The sequence below is a fragment of the Sander vitreus genome, chromosome 16 (genome assembly GCF_031162955.1).
Source record: "Sander vitreus isolate 19-12246 chromosome 16, sanVit1, whole genome shotgun sequence".
Lineage (NCBI taxonomy): Eukaryota > Metazoa > Chordata > Actinopteri > Perciformes > Percidae > Sander > Sander vitreus.
In genome coordinates, this window is record NC_135870.1 from 30,449,474 (window position 1) to 30,468,752 (window position 19,279).

The window sequence follows — 19,279 nt, forward strand, 5'->3', positions numbered from 1 at the left end:
TGGAGATGATCTGTTACTGTTAATAATAACAGACTGGAGATGATCTGTTACTGATAATAATAACAGACTGAAGATGATCTGTTACTGATGTTAATAATAACAGACTGGAGATGATCTGTAATCTGATCAGATTTAGTCTCTCTGACTTCTAAACGTCACCATCAGCCACACTACATGTGTTCTGTACAGAATAAGCATTTAAAGTCCCTCCAATTCAAAACCAATAAAAAAGTTGATTTAAACGTCATCATGTTGAGTCGATTCTGAACCAATCAGCTGTTAGATCAGCTGAGAGCCAGGCGTTTCCCATCATGCCCTGGGTCTTGCAGTGGGTGGAGAACAACTGCGGCGCCTGGCTCTAAAACCTGCGGCTGCCGAAATCTCGTGATTTATCATTGCCCATGTGTGCATGACGTCAGAGCGAGTCGGGATCAAGGCGGACACAGATCATGCATTGGGCGGTGATCACAGGTGATCGATTCTGCACAGGCCTGGCTCATCTCCAACGAGCCTACAAATTGGTCATGTGACAAGAGCTGGGAAGATTGGCAGAACAGGGCCATGTTCAGCCCCGACAAAACGTAGCAACATGTTTTTTTTAAAAGTGAAGCGGGGGGTGTTGAACACCCTGTTGTGTGCAAGCGCGGTGCCTTTATATACCATGAGTTTACAGACACGTCTGACTTTTTTCTCAGAATATTACCCCTCTCTCCCGGGTCCGTAACATTATTATTTTCCAACAATGGCCTTAGAACACTGTCGGAGCAGAAAGCTGACAAGAAATTCTGTGGCAGATCAAGTTTCTGATCTGTCTGGAGAGGTCTACTGGTCTGGCCCACTGGAGATGTGAGATGTGGCCCATTAACTAAAATGTGTTGGGAGGTGGAGGGGGGCTGGTGCCACCCTTCTAGCCCCGCCCCTGGGTTGGAGCGTCTTTTGGCAGTGAAGGCTGGCTGGTAGCCTCGGTGCTGCTGAGAGATTGCGTAATGAGCGGCCCATCCGCTTGACTGCAGGTTTCCTGACTGCAGACTGCTAGGCTATTTAAAGTGAGGTGTGGTGTTTTTAAACGTTACGATGTTAACTCTGGCGTTAAGCAGCGTTTTGGCGGGACTGCTGGCTCTTGTTGTCTACCAGAGGGTGGCTTACCCCTTCTTCTGGCTGGATCTAATGTATTACTGGAAACTTCGGAGGTACGGGAAGAAGTTGGCGGCTCGTATGCAGCGAGGTATCCTCACATATCTCGACTGTTTTCTCTACCAGGCGAGAAAGAAGCCGAACAAAGCCTTCATCATCTTCGGAGAGCAGACTCTGACGTACAGAGATGTGGACCGGAGAAGTAGTCAGTTCGCGAGAGCGTTCAGGACGGAGGGCTCTGTGAAACAGGGAGACATTGTTGCCCTGTTGATGTCCAACGAGCCGGACTTTATCTGTGTGTGGTTGGGACTGTGTAAGCTGGGCTGTGAAGTGGCCTTTCTCAACGTGAACATTAAAGCCAGGTCCCTGCTGCACTCCGTCCACAGCTGCGGGGCCGCGGCGCTGGTCGTCGGCGCAGGTAAAACGTAGCCTACTGCACGTTCCTTTTCACGTAGGGGCGGTTCCTTTAACTGAGAACTCTGTTATTCTGGAAGAAGTATTCAGATCCTTTACTTCAGTTTAAAGTACTAATGCCACACTGTGGAAATACTCTGTTACAAGTAAAAGCCCTGCATTGAAAATGTTACTCAAAAGTCTGTAAGTATCGGCTATCATTAGGAAAATGTAGTCAACATTGGGGGGGTAAGTGAGATCTCCAGCTATCTAGGGAGGTCCCGGGACATGTCTGCATGGATTGAGAAAAGTTACAAAAACGTCATAAATATTATAGGAAAAAAAACTTGATTTCAGAAAAAAAAACTCAACAACTCCTTAAAGCTACATTGTGTAAGAATTTCTCCCATCTAGCAGTGAAATTGTATATGACAACCAACTGAATATTACTTTCTAGCCCCTCCTCCTACGGTGGCCGAACCTGAAATGATCTCTTAGTATCTCCATCGTTTCCACGCAGCTGTTCTAGCCACTCCAATATTAACTTTGGTCTTGTTGCTTTGCCTGTCGTGTTGTCGTTTTAATTCTCTTTTTCCCTCCCGGCTGGCATTCGTCACGGTGCCACTGAGTGTAAAGGCGCTGACACACAGAGCCGATTATCGGCCGTCGGACAGTCTGGCGAGGTCGGTGACTCGAGTCTGTTCGGTGTGTTCCGTGCCGTCGTCCGTCCGAGGATCGATTTTAAACTGACCTTTGTCGATCTGAAATGAAGACAGATTCAGCAACTGCACGGCCTATTTCTCTCTTCAAATGTTTTCAGAAACACGTTTCGGTGTTTAAAAGATTTTTGTCAGATTTTGAGAGACTCTAGGCTCATCCTGCTCCCCGTTTGCAGGTTAGCACTGTATCAATCAGATTGGTCATTGAGTCCGACTGCCAGTGCCTGCCCCGCCGATTCAACATGTCAAATCGGCCAAAATGAAGGCCGACGGCCCCTCGGACGGACGACAGCACAGAACACACCGAACAGACTCGAGTCACCGACCTCGCCAGACTGTCTGACGGCCGATTATCGGTTTGGTGTGTCAGCGCCTTTAGAGCTTAACCTTAAAATAATGCTACATGAGCTTATAACTCCCAAATTGTCCAATGTAACAGAGACGTTCACTGCACCAGTATCTTCCTAATCACATTGAATGTAATTCTTTAATTCCAGCCAGATCGATGGGTTATCTGGAGAATGCAGCTGTCGTAACATTGCTATCTGTCCTTTAGCGTACAGTAAAAAGTTAACATTTTTCAAATCAGGCCCTCCCATGGAAGTTTCCTAACGTGAGAAAGCTATCAGTACCACTGATTCAGTGGTACTGATTGCTGACAGGGAGAGAGCAAAGTACCGCGCCGTGACTTCCCCTAACAATAAGCCAGCCATGTATTTCAATAGTCTGGAGCCGTAATTAGAAATGATAGTATTCATTTCATTTCATTTCAAAACGTTATTTAAAACACAGGGCCCATTGAATGAGACCCTCATTTCTTAATGGGGCCAAGTGCACAGCATGCATTTCAGCAAATAGACATTCAAACTACAGCAGATACAAAGTTTAAACAATCAAATAAAACAGACACAAGAAGATACGTGTATGTCCTGTTTTGTGCTGTATTTAATGGAAAATTCTAAATACAATTGTATACAAACAATTAAAAGAAAGAAAACAAGCATTTGATTAATATACAGACATTTTATATCCAACCTTGCTATTATCATTGGAACGTTAACTTAAAGTGAAAAATACTAAACAACAGGTTTATTCCCTGTGTTGCAAGGTAAAACTTTCACAACAGAGTCCAGGTATGGGGATGATGATGAGAGATCTCAAAGGCCATCTTAAGGGCATTACTATCGAACGCAGCAATGTGCAGGTCGTCAAATGTCTCCATGTCCGTTGATGGTTTGAGACATTTGACCAAGACTGTTTCCGCCATTTGTACTGCACTCTCTGTTAGCTGTGGACAGTTAAAATTGAGAATCAGAGAAGAGTTGTCTGCTTTGCGGACAGTGTTCAGAGCTGCAAGTTTGGTTGATATTTTGCTGGTTGTATCGCACCCAGTCAGCGCATGTACTGCTGGGAGACACTGTGTGAGCTCGTCTCCCAGCGGTATGCAGATATCAGGAAGTGGCAATATTGATCTTTTCACTCCTGAGTTTCGGATGAGCTAGAGCTCTTGGAGGCCAAGATTTCTCCAATTGACTGTTACACAGTCAATTGGGCACACAAAGACATCTGTGTCACCTGATGACAGTGTCAGTCATGTAGATCCTGTACGGTGACTTAAAATGTCTTGCACATGGAACATCATCCTGTCATCAGCTTCCTCATGTGTGCAGGTGATGACATTTGCCCCATTTTGCAAAAAAACTAAACAAAAACACTAGCAGCTAGCTAGCTAACAAACTGTAGTTCGCTAGCTACAATACACACCAAATTAAATGTAAAACTGACACAAATTCATTATCCATCCATCCATCCATCTTCATCCGCTTATCCGGGGTCGGGTCGCGGGGGTAGCAGCTCCAGCAGGGGACCCCAAACTTCCCTTTCCCGGGCCACATTAACCAGCTCCGACTGGGGGATCCCGACAAATTCATTATAATTATTTAAATACACAAACTTACAACTCATATGATAATGACACTTAATAAGTGTACACACCAACACAAAGAATAAAGAGTAGATTTCCTTACTTTTCTTGATCTCACAAGTCCTCTTGCTTGACAGCCATGTGCTCTGCTATGACCTCAGGTCGCTATGGCTGCCAAGTAAACTTCTGTTGAAAAAAAAAAGTTGGAGGTGATGACGTGAGGACAGCAATATTTAGAACAGGTAGGAAATGTATGTTGCTAGTTGTATGTAATAGGTTGACTGTTTTGTAGCCATTTTCTTTATATCCAATCAGAATGCTTACACTCTTCTATGACCTTATAATCATGGTCATTGTAAACATTGTGATCACCTCAGAGAATCTGTAGCTTCAAGGGTTTATATGTACGTATATTTAATGAGATATTGCCTCATTTGCATATTTTATTTTAATTTTTAGACAAAGTGTAATACAAAAAGTATTTCTCTTAATATGAAGATTAATCTGATAGAAATGTATGAGGATATCTATAAAGGGAAGATAAAGTCCCAGTCACCTGTAGTGTGATAATAGTGTCACCTGCTGTGGTCATTTTCAGGACTTTCGTCCCAGGTAGAGATTTTGGCACACGTCCCACGTTGTTCAATGGGGTCATATTAGTCTATAACAATTGAGATATTCTCCCCTAAATGAAGTGCATACTAATCTTACCCAGGACCTCTACTATACTGTTTATTTACATGGAGTCTGGCAGGTTTAGCTAACCCAATTTCGCGGACCTTTTATGTTTAAAAAAAAGGTGATACTCTTTAACAGAAAGGTCGACCTCCTTAGAAATCCTTTCCATAATGTTGTCAGAATATTAATCTGAGTCTGTCAGTGGCAAAACGGGCACTTTTGTGAAGGTAAATACAAGCTGGACAATTGTCCTATTAACTTACATTGTAGCTTGTTTCACCGCTGCTGACTGCAGAGATCTCTCTTAACACTGGACCAATGTCAAAGATTGTTGTTCCCATCAGTCACTCAGACACTAAAACATAGGAACATAGGGTCCAGGTTGAAAGAAACGGAAGTTGCTTTGTGCCGCATTCCAGGAATGTGGAGCAGCAAACAAAAAGGCAGTTTTGCCAAGCTCAGTGCCTGACTTCAAGTAAAAGCCATTCATTGGAAAGAGTGGAAAATGGATTTACATATGGAGTTAACAAGATGGAAATGTAATGGGGTAATTGACCAAGAATGCTTTACAGATGAACACCAACCAATGAGCATTTCGCCTCATCTCAAGAGATGGCCAAATGATATTGACTTTATGATCATGGAAGATGTTATGTTGACCACAACCTCACACACACAATCAGATGTGTGTAGGGGTGGACAAAAAAACAGATAATGTGCAATTAATTACATTTTTAATCGTGATTACGATTTTGGCTCCTAACGCACAATCCAAATAATTGAGAAAAACGATTATTTAGCACATTATGTTTTGCAAGTAAACTCTTATTTTGTCTTGTGTTCTGAATGAAGAAAAAAGTTCAAACGAGAAAAGTATGAAGGGAAATTTGACAGTTCAAGATAGGGCTGGGCAAGATATGGATATTATATCAACATCGATATCTGAGGCTAGATATCGTAATAGCATGATATGACACAAGTGTTGTCTTTCCCTGGTTTTAAAGGCTGTTCATATTTTGTGAAAGCACCAATAGTCAACCCAATGATATCGCTGCAATATCAACATCGATGTATTTGATCAAAAATACTATAGATATTAGACTCGTTCAAGGTTGTTTCACTGTTGATTTGTTTTACTGTTTCACTGGTTTTTTAACTTCAATAATTGCAACATTTTTTCAAAAGTCAATGAGTAGTTGTGTTAATTAATAGTGACTTTGATATTGACCTAAATAATCGGGATTTTGGTTTTGTCCATAATCGAGCAGCTCTACTCTAACATGAGCATAATGTGCATGTTTATTATATTATAAAGAGACATATCTTTGTGTGTGTTTGTCCAGATTTGGTGCGTTTGGTGGAGGACGTGCTGCCTGATCTGAAGCAGGACAACATGGCGCTGTGGCTGGTGGATCACACAGCACCGTCAGAGCATTTCACCACTCTACTGGATAAGGTGGAACACATGTCTGGAGAAACCTTAAGGGACCATCCTAAAGTTGACATCATGTCCAACTTTCTCTTCATTTTTACTTCAGGCACCACAGGTACTGCATGAGCATTGACTCCCTTAGTTCCAAGACAGCCATAAGCCCCATGTAAAGTGCTCCAGTAGAGATATTATTGTCATTATAGGAAGAAGAAGTCGACAGAACGATCTCACACACGGCCCATTCAGTATCTGCCGATGGCATCACCTTATCTTCCTCAGTAGTTGGAGTTTGCTCAGTTGTCGTGGAGTTCTAAATGTTCAGATAAGACTTGTTGAGAGTAGGCCTGTAACAATTATTACATAATTGTCAATTTTGTTTAATAATTTCTTTGTTTAACAGTAATGAATTGCTAACATGAGCTAAGGTCTTAAGGCGTATGACTGGTAATCGTTGATTTTGTTTAGATATGACAAATTGTAATTATATAAGTGATTATTGGTCGGACTATAAGTTTTTATTATTATTTCAATTGTTAGTTTTTGGCACCTGACCCTATAGGCTACACGTTCATAGAAACAAAAATGACAAGGATACATTTAGAAAACATGTTTTATGATAATAAAGAGGCGTGGTTTACTTCATAGGCTGTGTATTTGTGTTATTATATTATCTGGGTCACATGACAGTGACACATGACTTCTCCGGGAACCATCACCTTATCGTGGTGGAGAGGTTTGTGTGTCCCTATGAACCTGAGGGCTGTGTTGTCTGGAGCTTTGTGCTCCTGGTAGAACCAAATACAGAAACCAAATATAGAACCAAAAGATGTATCCTGGGATTCACTCAAAACTTTCATTTAAAAAGTAATAAAAAAATGAATTTGATTGAAAGAGACAATTATGTGGTTAATCACAATTATTTCTGAGACATGAATTGTACAGCAAATTCTGGAATTGTTTCAGGCCTAGTTATGAACACCATAAGATGAATCAGCAGATGAGGAAGATCATGTGATAGGATCAAAAGCTCCAAAGAAGCCACTAAATGGACCTTGGTGAGATTGTTTTATCAGATTTTGAACTGGGCATTATGGAAAATATGGACCAAATACCTGATTGAAAACTGGAATGAAATGCAGTTAGACTGTTCTGAAACCAACATTTTTATTTCATTTAATTTATACTTTATATTAATCACCAGAAATTAAAATTCTTACAAAACTTGAAATTTGGAACCCATGATCGGATTCGTAACCAAACTTTTCCAAACGGTTCCAATAAAAAAGTGATTCCATTGGAATGGTCATTTTTGAAACGACTGGTTCTCGATGCCCAATCCTAGTGGTTGGTGCATACATCACCAAACAGACATCTTGAACTTATTACACTGCGTTTCTTCAGTAAGTGGTGCCGCTCTCTTCCAGGTCTCTCCAAAGCAGCTCGGGTGGGTCATCTAAAAGCCATCGTGAGTATGACCTTCTTCCAAATGTGTGGAGCCACATCTGATGACATCATCTACATCACTCTTCCTCTCTACCACATGTCTGCTTCCCTGTTAGGGATCGGGGGGTGCATACACCTTGGTAAGAACAGCTGTTCTTCCTGACAAACACAAAATACACGTTCCTGGAAGATTTGCGGTTTATATTCAGTACGTAAAGAGGTCCAGGGCAAACGCTGGAGGACACAAACATGATGGCGGATATGCTTTTTTTTTGCCTATAAGGAATTCTCACTTCCTCACATAGCAGGGGGAAACGCTGAAACAAAGCAGAGGAAATGTCTCACTACCGCTCATAAATAGTTTGTATTGTTAGACATGTAGAATGCATCGGAAATCAGAGTTTTTAGCACTACAGTATATTGTCTTACACTATTTGCCTTGCCATCTTCTCTCTTATCTTCTCCTTTGGATCACAGGCGCAACATGTGTGTTAAAAAAGAAGTTTTCTGCCAGGCAGTTTTGGACGGACTGCGTGAAACACGATGTGACGGTGGTGCAGTACATAGGAGAGCTCTGCCGATACCTGTGCAACCATCCCACGGTAAGACTGTCAACAACAATTCACAAGTTTTTTAAAGATTATTTTTTTGGGCATTTTTAGGCCTTTATTTTCACAGGACAGCTGAAGACATGAAAGGGGAGAGAGGGGGGGAATGACATGCAGCAAAGGGTCGTAGATCGGAGTCCAACCCGCGGCCGCTGCGTCGAGGAGTAAACCTCTATATATGTGCGCCTGCTCTACCAACTGAGCTAACCCGGCCACACAACAATTCACAAGTTTAAAGACACAGTAGCTGCCCCTAGAGCACGTGTCAAACTCGAGGCCCTGGATGTGATTCTCATTTTCCAGTATGGCCCTTAGAGAAGTTGACTCTCCTTCCCCAGAGGCTGTAGTGTTGTGATGTGAATATTAGTGATGGGTGGATGTAGCCTAACGAAGCTTTGAGGCTGTCTTCCTTTTTTGCCAAAAAAACATATTCAGTGCTGCATATTAAACTGGGCCTACAATAACGTGTGGGTTGCATAAAGCCTTTATACATACCTTTTAAAAGATGATTTTATGAATCCTTAGGATGAGCAGGATCTGTGCATGGCTACCTCAGTGACTACCTTACCTATAGGCCAGTCAGCCTATCCTCAGTGGGGATTTATATTTGCTAATATGTTGGATTCATGTTAAAACTTTTTAATTTTTAGAATTTTTCTTTTTTTTTTTAATTAACAATATTTTGGAGGCCCCTCTGCATTGACTCTGAGGAACCCCTAGGGGTCCCGGACACCCAGAGATTCCCATCGGACTCTGGACAAGCCTGTTAATAAACATAGTTCCCAAAAGGGTAGGACTGTTCCTTCAAAGGTGAAACACTGTTTTCTTAGTCTACATCCACAACGTTCCACGTCCGGAATTGCTCCGTTGCCGCCGGATTTCACTCTTTTCATCCGGATGTCCGTCCCCTTCCTCTGTCTCTGTGTTGGCGTTCTAACCTCTGGTGGATTTGTAAAGGACTATGGTTAACTGCTCCTCAGATCTCTGCAGGGTAAATCCAGACAGCTAGCTAGACTATCTGTCCAATCTGAGTTTTCTGTTGCACGACTAAAACTACTTTTGAACGTACACATGTTCCACCAAAACAAGTTCCTTCCTGCTTAGCTCTGCCCAAGACGATTGTGATTGGTTTAAAATAATGCCAATAAACCAGAGCACGTTTTTCTCCCATCCAGGAATGCTGTGTGGACTAGCCAGATACTCCTCCGCAGCGCTGTGGAGGAAGGTCTGGCAATTCGACACTACTGTTTTCTTAATCCAAGTCTTGTGCTGCCTCCAGGTTCCGGAGGAGAGAGCTCACCGTGTCCGGCTGGCAGCAGGAAGCGGCCTCAGGTCAGATGTTTGGAAGGAGTTTGTCAAACGCTTTGGAAAGATCCAGATCAGAGAGGGTTACGGCTTGACCGAGGCCAGCGTCGGCTTCCTCAACTACACCGACGAGGTCGGACCAATCGGGAGGGCCAGCTATTTCAACAAGGTCAGGAATTAAAGGGTTAGAAATGGTTCCTCTGGACCTGGACCCTGCCACACTGGATTTAATTATAGCCTGTGTTTTTGGTAGATACAACACCATTTAGATTACTGCTTTGTCATATTGGCAACATCTGTTCCACATATATATATATATATTTTTTTTTTTCACGAGAAGATCTAGTGTAAAGTTATGGCCAAGTCATATTCCCCCCCCCCCTGGCAGAAATTAGATTAGATCAGATTAGATTAGTTCAGGGGTCTTCAACGTTTTTTAAGACAAGGACCCCTCAGCTGAAAAAGAGACGGAGCAGGGACCCCCTAATACATGTATTCTATCAAATTGAGTTTCATTTTAAACTGGACCTAGGGCCTAGAGACTTTAGACATACCTTTTGTATGGTGCATACAAACTAAGACAATGAAATAATAATTGTTGACATATGCATATATTTATACATAATGTTTTGTTAAAATGTGGAAGAGTTAATCCTTAATTTGACCTGTAAGCCTATCATCAATATTTTTGAAAAGTTTTTTAAAAAGATTTATCTTTACAAATAATGTTGGATTCATGTTAATATATATACTAGTGCTGTCAGTTAAACGCCTTATTAACGGCGTTAACGCAAACCCATTTTAACGGCGTCAATTTTTTTATCGCGAGATTAACGTTCTTTTTGGCATAGCAAACTTCTTTTCACGTGCTGTTGCAACAACTAGTAACGTTAGAAAAACTACAACACCACACCGGATCTAGCTAGACCAGAAACAAAACAACAGTCACGCCACACACACTTGTTTGGGCTTGAGCCGGCCAAAGAGTAGTAGGCTGACGTTAGGTTTTGAGTGGATGGCGAGCACGAGATGCCGAAATGGATGCCAATAAGATTCTGAATGGAAAGTTTACTTTTAAAAAGTTGCCAAATGTGACCAAAGTGATCTGTGTGTTTTGTCGTTGTGAACTGAGCTATCATCGCAGCACGTCCAGTCTGAAATACCACTTGATGGCAAGTACACGGCTGATGGCCAAGCACACGGCTGATGGCCAAGTACACAGCTGATGGCCAAGCACACAGCTGATGGCCAAGTACACAGCTGATGGCCAAGTAAACAGCTGATGGCCAAAGCACACAGCTGATGGCCAAACACGCAGCTGATGGCCAAACACGCAGCTGATGGCCAAACACACAGCTGATGGCCAAGCACGCGGCTGATGGCCAAGCACACAGCTGATGCCAATTCTCCGCCCCCTCGTTAGAGCCAGGCGACAAAAGCACAAAGCAAGCCGATCCACTTTTCCATGTTGATAAGAGCATTAAAATGAGAAAAAATAATGGGACAAAAATAAATCAAGGGACATTTAGAATACATAAAAATGTACGATTAGTCGCACATTTTTAATTAATCGCGAATTTGATTAATCGCGATATTAAATATTTTAATCGTTTGACAGGACTAATATATATATATATATATATATATATATATATATATATATATAACCCCTGTTGGGCATTCACCAGGCAGGGAGTATTGCTTCCTTTGTGGAAAATGTATGTAATGGTTTTTTTTGTTTTCTGTTATTCATGTATTTCTCCACATGATTTGTATATGCGAGACCAAAGATGTCTGGTAAATAGGCTAGTGGTGTCTTGTAATCCCATATGGGAGGGGCCAAATGTTTAGCATGACACAGAAATACAAACCCCATTTCCAATGAAGTTGGGGCGTTGTGTAAAACGTAAATAAATTGTATAAAAAATAAATACATTGATTTGCAAATCCCTTTAAACCTATATTCAAATACACTACAAAGACAAGATATTTAATGTTCAAACTGATCAACTTTATTTTTTTAAATATTCACTCATTTTGAATTTGAACGTTCCAAAATATTCTGTGATATATATATATATATATTGCAATTTATCACCTTTTTTCCCAACTTCGAATGTTTCCAAATTTCAAATGATGTCCCCAAAAGGAAACTTTGTCAACATGTGTTTTATCTAAAAAGATACATTTCTCTGTCTGTTCGTCTCACTTCAATTGTATCGCTGCAAAATGGGATTGTCAAGCAGACAAACTGACCAACACACATATAATAATAGATCCATACAGTATCTGGCAAAATATTGCGATACTATGCATTATGGATTTCCCCTCCCACCCCTAGTATGTACTGGACGCAGGAGGTTTCTACCCACAGGTTATTGATAACAAAGGGTGTGATCCCAGCGTAGCAAGTTTACAACTTGCTTTTAACACGCTTCAACAGAATATTTATGATTTAAAACTTGTTTTAAATGCAGAAAAAACTAAAGTCATGCTTTTTTCAAATTCGAAATCTAAATCAAATCTCCCTTCAATCCTCACTTCCCAGGGTACGAAGATTGAATGTGTTTCTACGTACAGATATCTTGGTATTTTAATCGATGAATCTCTTTCTTTTACCCTTCATATTCAGCAGCTAGCAAAAAGATTAAAACTTAAACTAGGATTTTATATCAGAATCAAATCCTGCCTTTCGTTGGAATCTAGAAAGAGGCTGGTTGCTGCCACTTTAATGTCTGTACTTGACTTTGGTGATGTTTTATACATGCATGCTTCATCTCAAAGTTTACATGCACTGGACACTGTTTCCCGTGGAGCTCTGAGGTTCATCACTGGTTTGAAAGCCCTCCCTCACCATTGTGAACTGTATGAACGTGTTGGATGGCCTTCTCTATCAACACGGAGACTTCAACACTGGCATACCTTCATATACAAGGCTCCTTTAGGTCTCCTTCCATCCTACCTTCTGGCCTATATCAGTGTAAATAGTACCGGGACTTCCAATCTTGGTTCCCAGGATCTTTTCTGTCTGTCTGTTCCAAAGGTTAGAACTGAGCTGAGAAAAGGCCTTTAGGTTTGCTGCTCCCTCTGCCTGGAACAAGTTACAGAAATCCATGAAACTCACTGAGCTGCTCTCATTGGTCGCTTTTAAGAGGATGATGATTGACTTGGAGGACGCCACATCTGGCTGCAGATGTTTTGCCTGATGTGTTCAAGATTGTGGTTGACTTTCAAAGATTTGCTGTGTCAGCTGTTTTATGTTTTTTGGTGTTTTAGCGTATTTTGTGTTTGTATGTACTGTATGTGTGGTTGTACTGCTGCCTGTCTTGGCCAGGACACTCTTGAAAAAGAGATTTTTAATCTCAATGAGTCTCTTCCTGGTTAAATAAAGGTAAAATAAAAAAAATAAAAATAAAAGTGATTGGCTCAGTTCTGCTAACTCTTGTCTTTTCTTCTTTTTCAGCTTTCTATGCCCTTTGAGCTCCTGAGATATGATCCACAAACATTTGAGCCAGTCCGAACAGACTCTGGAAGATGCATACAAGCACAAATCGGTAAGATGAAAGTCTTTAGTGCAGAGATCATCAACAGGGGGTAGGGGCCCCTGGAGATACTGCAATTTTTCAAAAGATTTTTCAGTACAGAAAAATACTTCGCACATCTATAACGTGAGACAGATGCATCGGAGGGGGGTTAGTAAGTCAAAAGTTGCAAAGAAACTCCAGCACACTGTCTAACTTGCAAAAAATACATTTAACAGTAGGCAACGTTTGGGTACTAGACCATCATCAGGCAAAATGAATGAAGGGAGTTGCAAATTTTTAAAGTTTTTTCAAAAATGTAAATGTCTTAACATGAATCCAACAAATGTTTAGCAAATATAAATCAGCCTATTTGTGAAAAAAACACACAACAATGATAGACTTACTGGCCTATAGGTAAAGTAGCCATCCACAGATACAGTTAATAAGGATTCACTGTGACACATGTATGTTTAACATTTAAAAAATGATTTATAAATCATACTAACAATTATTTTAATAGCTTAGTATTTTATATGCACTAAAACGTATATATAAAGGCTTCAGGGGACCACATGTTATTGTAGGCCCAGTTTATTATGCAATGTAATTGTATACGATATGTAGTAGGGGGTCCCTGCTCCGTCTCTCTTTCAGCTAAGGGGTCCTTGGCTTAAAAACATGGAAGACCCCTGCTGTAGTGCATTGCTGTATGTACAGAGGAAGAGCTCATGCGTCCACTCAGTGTACTTCCTGTTTGCATGCACAGGAGAGGCAGGGATCCTGGTCGCTCCTCTGACAGCTATGAACCAGTTCCTGGGCTACGCTGGGAACCAGGTCCAGTCTGAGAAGAAGCTGCTCCGGGACGTCTTTAAAGCTGGGGATGTCTACTTCAACACTGGAGACCTCCTGCTCCACGATCACAGGGACTTCCTTCACTTCCGTGACCGCATCGGAGACACCTTCAGGTACCGTTACTGTCTGTGTCATTAAAACTGTGCTAATGCAACCTTGAATGAGGATACACACTTCAGATGTTTTGTAGGTGTCATATTGTAGAGAAACCCTGATTTGGCATACATATAGAATATTTGGCAATTTGTAGAACAGTAGCCTAAATATTTTCGGGAAATGTAATAGTTCACTTCTGTAGATTCAGTCTGTAGTTTCTGCCTACATGGTTGTGGTGGAATTTCAAGCTTATGAACTCATGCTATGTAAATTGAGACAGTGGTACCCAGGTCAGAACCTTTCCAGGCAGAGGAGTACTTCAACGCTGTGTCTCCATGGAAGACGGGAGACCTAGCAGCTGCATGATAAGGGAATGTTCTATCTCAGGACTGTCTCCTTATGGAGGTCAGTGGGCCTGCAACACTTTAGCATACTTCCCGGAGAGAGAGAGAGAGAGGCTGAACTAGGCTTATGCAGTATCATTGTTTCCATTGACGGTTCAGCTAAACGTCATGCCTCCAGCATGAGTTTAAATACACCTTCAGCAGGACAGGGACTTCAGAGACCTAGGATGGCACCCACACTGTACTGTGTAATGTGAAATGAGTTGTGCTGCTCCTGAGTTTTTCCTCAAAGCTATAGTGTGTAGTTTCTGTCGCCCCCTTGAGGAATTCTAAGTAATGACAACAACACTGTTGACGCGTCCACATGGTACAGGACTACAGAACGTGCTGATTGGCTCACTGTCTCTGATGAGATTTACTCCTTAGGTATTTAAATTGGGTATTGAATGACGAGCCATTTTTCGATACTCGCTGAGTGCCCAGCCCTAGTAATAATATGTCTGGGTTCACCACTTGTTTCTTCTGTCCCCAAGTGGTCACAAGAATCAGTTCTATCTAAGCCCGTGTCCTACAGGTGGAAAGGAGAGAATGTGTCCACCACAGAGGTGTCGGAGGTTTTCGGTCTTCTTGATTTTATCCAGGAGGCCAACATCTACGGAGTCACCATACCAGGTCTGTGAAATCTACGTGTTACACGGTGATTTCTAATACTGCAGAATCTACAGAATCAGAATTGGCTTTAATGGCCAAGTATGTAATCAATTCAATTTTCAATTTTTGTGTGTGTGTGTGTGTGTGTGTGTGTGTGTGTGTGTGTGTGTGAGAGACTCTCTCCTTGCACGAATCTACACTTCCTAGCACTTTGCGGCGCTTTTGCAGCGTTTGGCATCGTTTCGTGGGCTGTGTGTTCCTGGCATTAGATTGCCAAGTTACGACCAATTTAGCTTGAGACCAAGCGTCCCCCACTTTGGGGGGGGTAAATACTTCCGGAACCAGCAGTGCCCTGCTCTGCATGTCTGAGTTTGCTCTTGTTTATGCAGTATGACTTCTTCTTTGTGACATTCAGTCTTTGACTTTTTTCAATGTGTGTATGCAGGATATGAAGGTCGCGCAGGCATGGCTGCCATCGTCTTAAAACAGGATCACAAATTAAATGGAACAAAACTCTACAACCATTTAGTAGAAACACTTCCTGCATACGCCTGGCCGTGGTTTCTCAGAATACAGGTAATCCATGCAGGTGGTCATTACCTGCCGTATGTATTTCTAAGTGTAAAGTTCTACTGTTCATTTGGATCCCTGCTTGTGTTTCCAGACCTCTCTGGATGTGACGGAGACCTTCAAGCAGCAGAAGGGGAAGCTGGTCCAGGAGGGTTTTAACCCGGACGTCACCCAGGATCCTGTGTATTTCTTAGATGTCTCCCAGAAGGACTATGTTCTCCTGACTGTACGTCTGTATCATGACATTGTGTCTGGAAAGATCAAATTATAAACATGTTGGGACACGTTCATGCAGGAGTACAGCGAAAGATAAGCCACATTTCCATTTGACTGTACTTAAAACCCTGCCTCCTAACCCCTTTAAACAAAGCTCTATCAACCATTTTCACAGTTCAATATTAACTGAAATTGAGCCTGTTGAGTTCAATGGAGTTGCTCTCTTGGCGCATACCCCCCAAAAGTTTCTAAGCGTCCGGGTTTCCTTTTGTGACCCACTGAATCTGCGCAGTAGTATTTCTCCTGCTGACCAACAGACTTTACATTGGGCTGATGTCACAGGTTTTTAATTGAAATCACTTTTCTCGGTTATCAAATATAAAAAGTCTATGGATTAAAAAACTTCAGAATAGAAAGAGTCATAACCGCCTGTTTGCAGTTTGAGATGTCCTGGCAGTAGTTTTACAGACACTCTTTTACAATGGTGAGCTAAAATCCTTAGCAAGTTTTTTTAATTTATTTATATTTTTATTAATGATTCAACCACGACTTTAAGCATCGGCTCTTCAGAAATAGTGAAGTGACTGCTTAACTGTTTTTATTTATTATTGGACCTGAGCACTACCAGCACATGTTTCACATTTAAGAGCAATGTGCTATAGTTTAGTTTAGTGTAAAAGTTTATACCAGGGTTTCCGTGGGGTCTTAAAGTCTAAAAAAAATCTAACATTTCCAAATCAAAATTTTAGGCCCTAAAAAGTCTTAAAGTATTGTGTTCTAGGTCCGAAATCATTTTAAACAGGTCTTAATTTTCCTACGTCAACGCAACGCTACCTCTAATGCTTCCGTGGCGCTTTACAATGTTTCTTTTTAATTCTCTGTAGTTGTAGTTGTAGTTCTTTCTGTCGCTAGACCAAATAAAACTCGCTGTATTACGACTACAAATGAGACCAACGATCTACTGTAGACACCAGTCCTATTAGTAGTTTTCACGAAGATTCTGGCAGTCACCAATGTTTTCTTATTTGGGATTTGTTCTTCGGTAAGAACAGAATCTACGCACAGTCAAGAGTGCTCTTACACACAATTTAGAGCTGACGTGTTTGGGCAAAGTAAGTAGTTATACCGCTTTTGTCCGTTCTAATTTAAAATGGATAGTTTTTCATCTTTATAATTTTGTAACTAATTATTTTCATTATTTTACACATAATTATACGTTTGTTTGTTTTAATAAATACACACTTCTGCTCATTTGTCAAGCACTTTGAATTGCCATTGGTATGAATTGTGCTAGGCCTCTGTCAATAAACTAGCCTTGCTTTGCTTTTAATTCACATCAATTATGTTAATGGTGAACCTTTCCATCCAATAATAAGTGATTGATCACGCTATTTATAGCATATTTTTGCAGGCTAGGACTACCCCACACAATGGCGTATTTCAGTTCTGCGCCCTTCTCCAGATACTGCGTTCACTGCACGAGTATTTGCTGCTTTGTATCCACTGCTGACACTACTAAATATGATGTCTCGTATTTCACGAACTTCTTGCAGTGGTACCTCCACTTCAGAATTACTAAAGTTTTTCTTTCTTTTGGAGTCGAGGCCTCCGCAGTCTTTACCACGTCTTTTAGACATTTCTCTAAGTGTGCACACGGCCCTGCCATCTCATGCCCTTTAATGTGAATTAATGGGACATTTACCTATGTTAAATAGGAGCAACGGGCACGAGCTTTCAAATTACAAAGACAATGGGATTCATCATTCTAAGAATACATCTGCGAACAACTCTGCTGTTTAAGAAGTCATGAATCAGACGTAGACTTTTCTTAGGAACTTAAGAACAAATTTAGGAAAACACTTAGGAAGATATTGGTGAATAAAGCCCATTGTTTCTGGACTCTGACATGTGTTATTTATTTGATTTTGATTTTTTTGATGTTGTGAGGGTCTTAAATTTCATTCATTATCAACTTAAAAAGGTCTTAAAAAGTCTTACATTTGACTTGGTGAAACCTGCAGAAACCCTGTAGTAATGGCGTGGACAGTCGCCTTTAATAAACTGCACAGTAACAGTAGCAGCTTTAGCCTCTACGGCTAATTTCTAGCTGTAGGCCCCGGCCAGTCAATAGGCATCCTGAAATACAATGATAGAGCTGGGCAATATATCGATATTATATCGATATCGTGATATGAGACTGGATATCGTCTTAGATTTTGGATATTGTAATATTCTGATATAACACAAGTGTTATCTGTCCCTGGTTTTAACGTCTGGATGGAAGTGATGTCATTGTCTGAGCTCACCAGACTGTTCTAGCTTTTCTATTATTTGCCTTTACCCACTTAGTTATTATATACACATCAATGATGATTATTTATCAAAAATCTCATTGTGTAAATATTTTTTGGTAAGCACCAATTGTCAACCCTACAATATCGCCGCAATATCGATATTGAGGTCAACAATATCGTGATATTAGATTTTTTTCCATATCGCCCAGCTCTATACAATGGTTACAACATTTTAATAATATAAATGACATTACATTTATAATAACAGCAGACCTAAGCAATAGGGAGTAAGACATATAAACAGATGGCACACAGTTGGAGCAAGCACAAACAAACAAGCAAGCACGGATGATGGCAAAGGCATCAAAGCAGTTCATGCAATAAAGACAATACAAAGGAGACAAGGGAAAGGAGAATAGTCCCAGAGGCCACATAGAAAGCACATACAAGACATAACATGGAGGCAGGCAGCAGCAACGACTACGTCACATCAATCACACAGCACATCTGACTGATTCATGTGTGCAGTTACACAGCGGTGGAAAGTACTTATTTACAGTATTTACTCCAGTACTGTGCTTAAGTCCACGTTGAGGTACTTGTACTTTACTTGAGTCTTTTCATGCCACTTTCTACTTCTTCTCTGTTACATTTCAGAGAGAAATATTGGACTTTTTACTCCACTACATTCATCTGTTCCAGCTTTAGTTACTAGTTACTTTAGTTACTCCACTACATTCATCTGTTCCAGCTTTAGTTACTAGTTACTTTAGTTACTCCACTACATTCATCTGTTCCAGCTTTAGTTACTAGTTACTTTACACATTAAGATTTCTGCACACTAAACACATGTAGTTTATAAAATCTGATGTTTTATTCTAAAGTAAACTAGCCAACAATATAACGGCTACAAGTCCAGCTGAGATGATCAGACCATTAAAACACACCTGGTTGGATCCTTTATACTTTCTACAATACTTTTACTTTTAATTCATTAAGATCCTTTTCCTGATGATACTTTTACTGCAGTAACATGTTCAGTGCAGGGTTTGTATGATGGAACTTTACAATAAAAACATGTTGGTCATTCTTTGAA

The 19,279-nt window shown here is 40.9% G+C and overlaps 1 protein-coding gene across 1 annotated transcript; it reads left to right on the top strand.

Annotated features, from left to right (window-relative positions):
- Positions 1–933: 933 nt before the first annotated feature.
- Positions 934–17,140, top strand: LOC144531363 (long-chain fatty acid transport protein 6). The gene is made up of 10 exons (XM_078271454.1): positions 934–1,552; positions 6,192–6,395; positions 7,705–7,863; positions 8,201–8,325; positions 9,611–9,805; positions 13,100–13,190; positions 13,927–14,125; positions 15,027–15,124; positions 15,549–15,679; positions 15,768–17,140. Exons 1-10 carry the CDS (start codon positions 1,075–1,077, stop codon positions 15,942–15,944), a joined length of 1,857 nt encoding a protein of 618 aa, XP_078127580.1. The 5' UTR covers positions 934–1,074; the 3' UTR covers positions 15,945–17,140.
- The last annotated feature ends 2,139 nt before the right edge of the window (positions 17,141–19,279 follow it).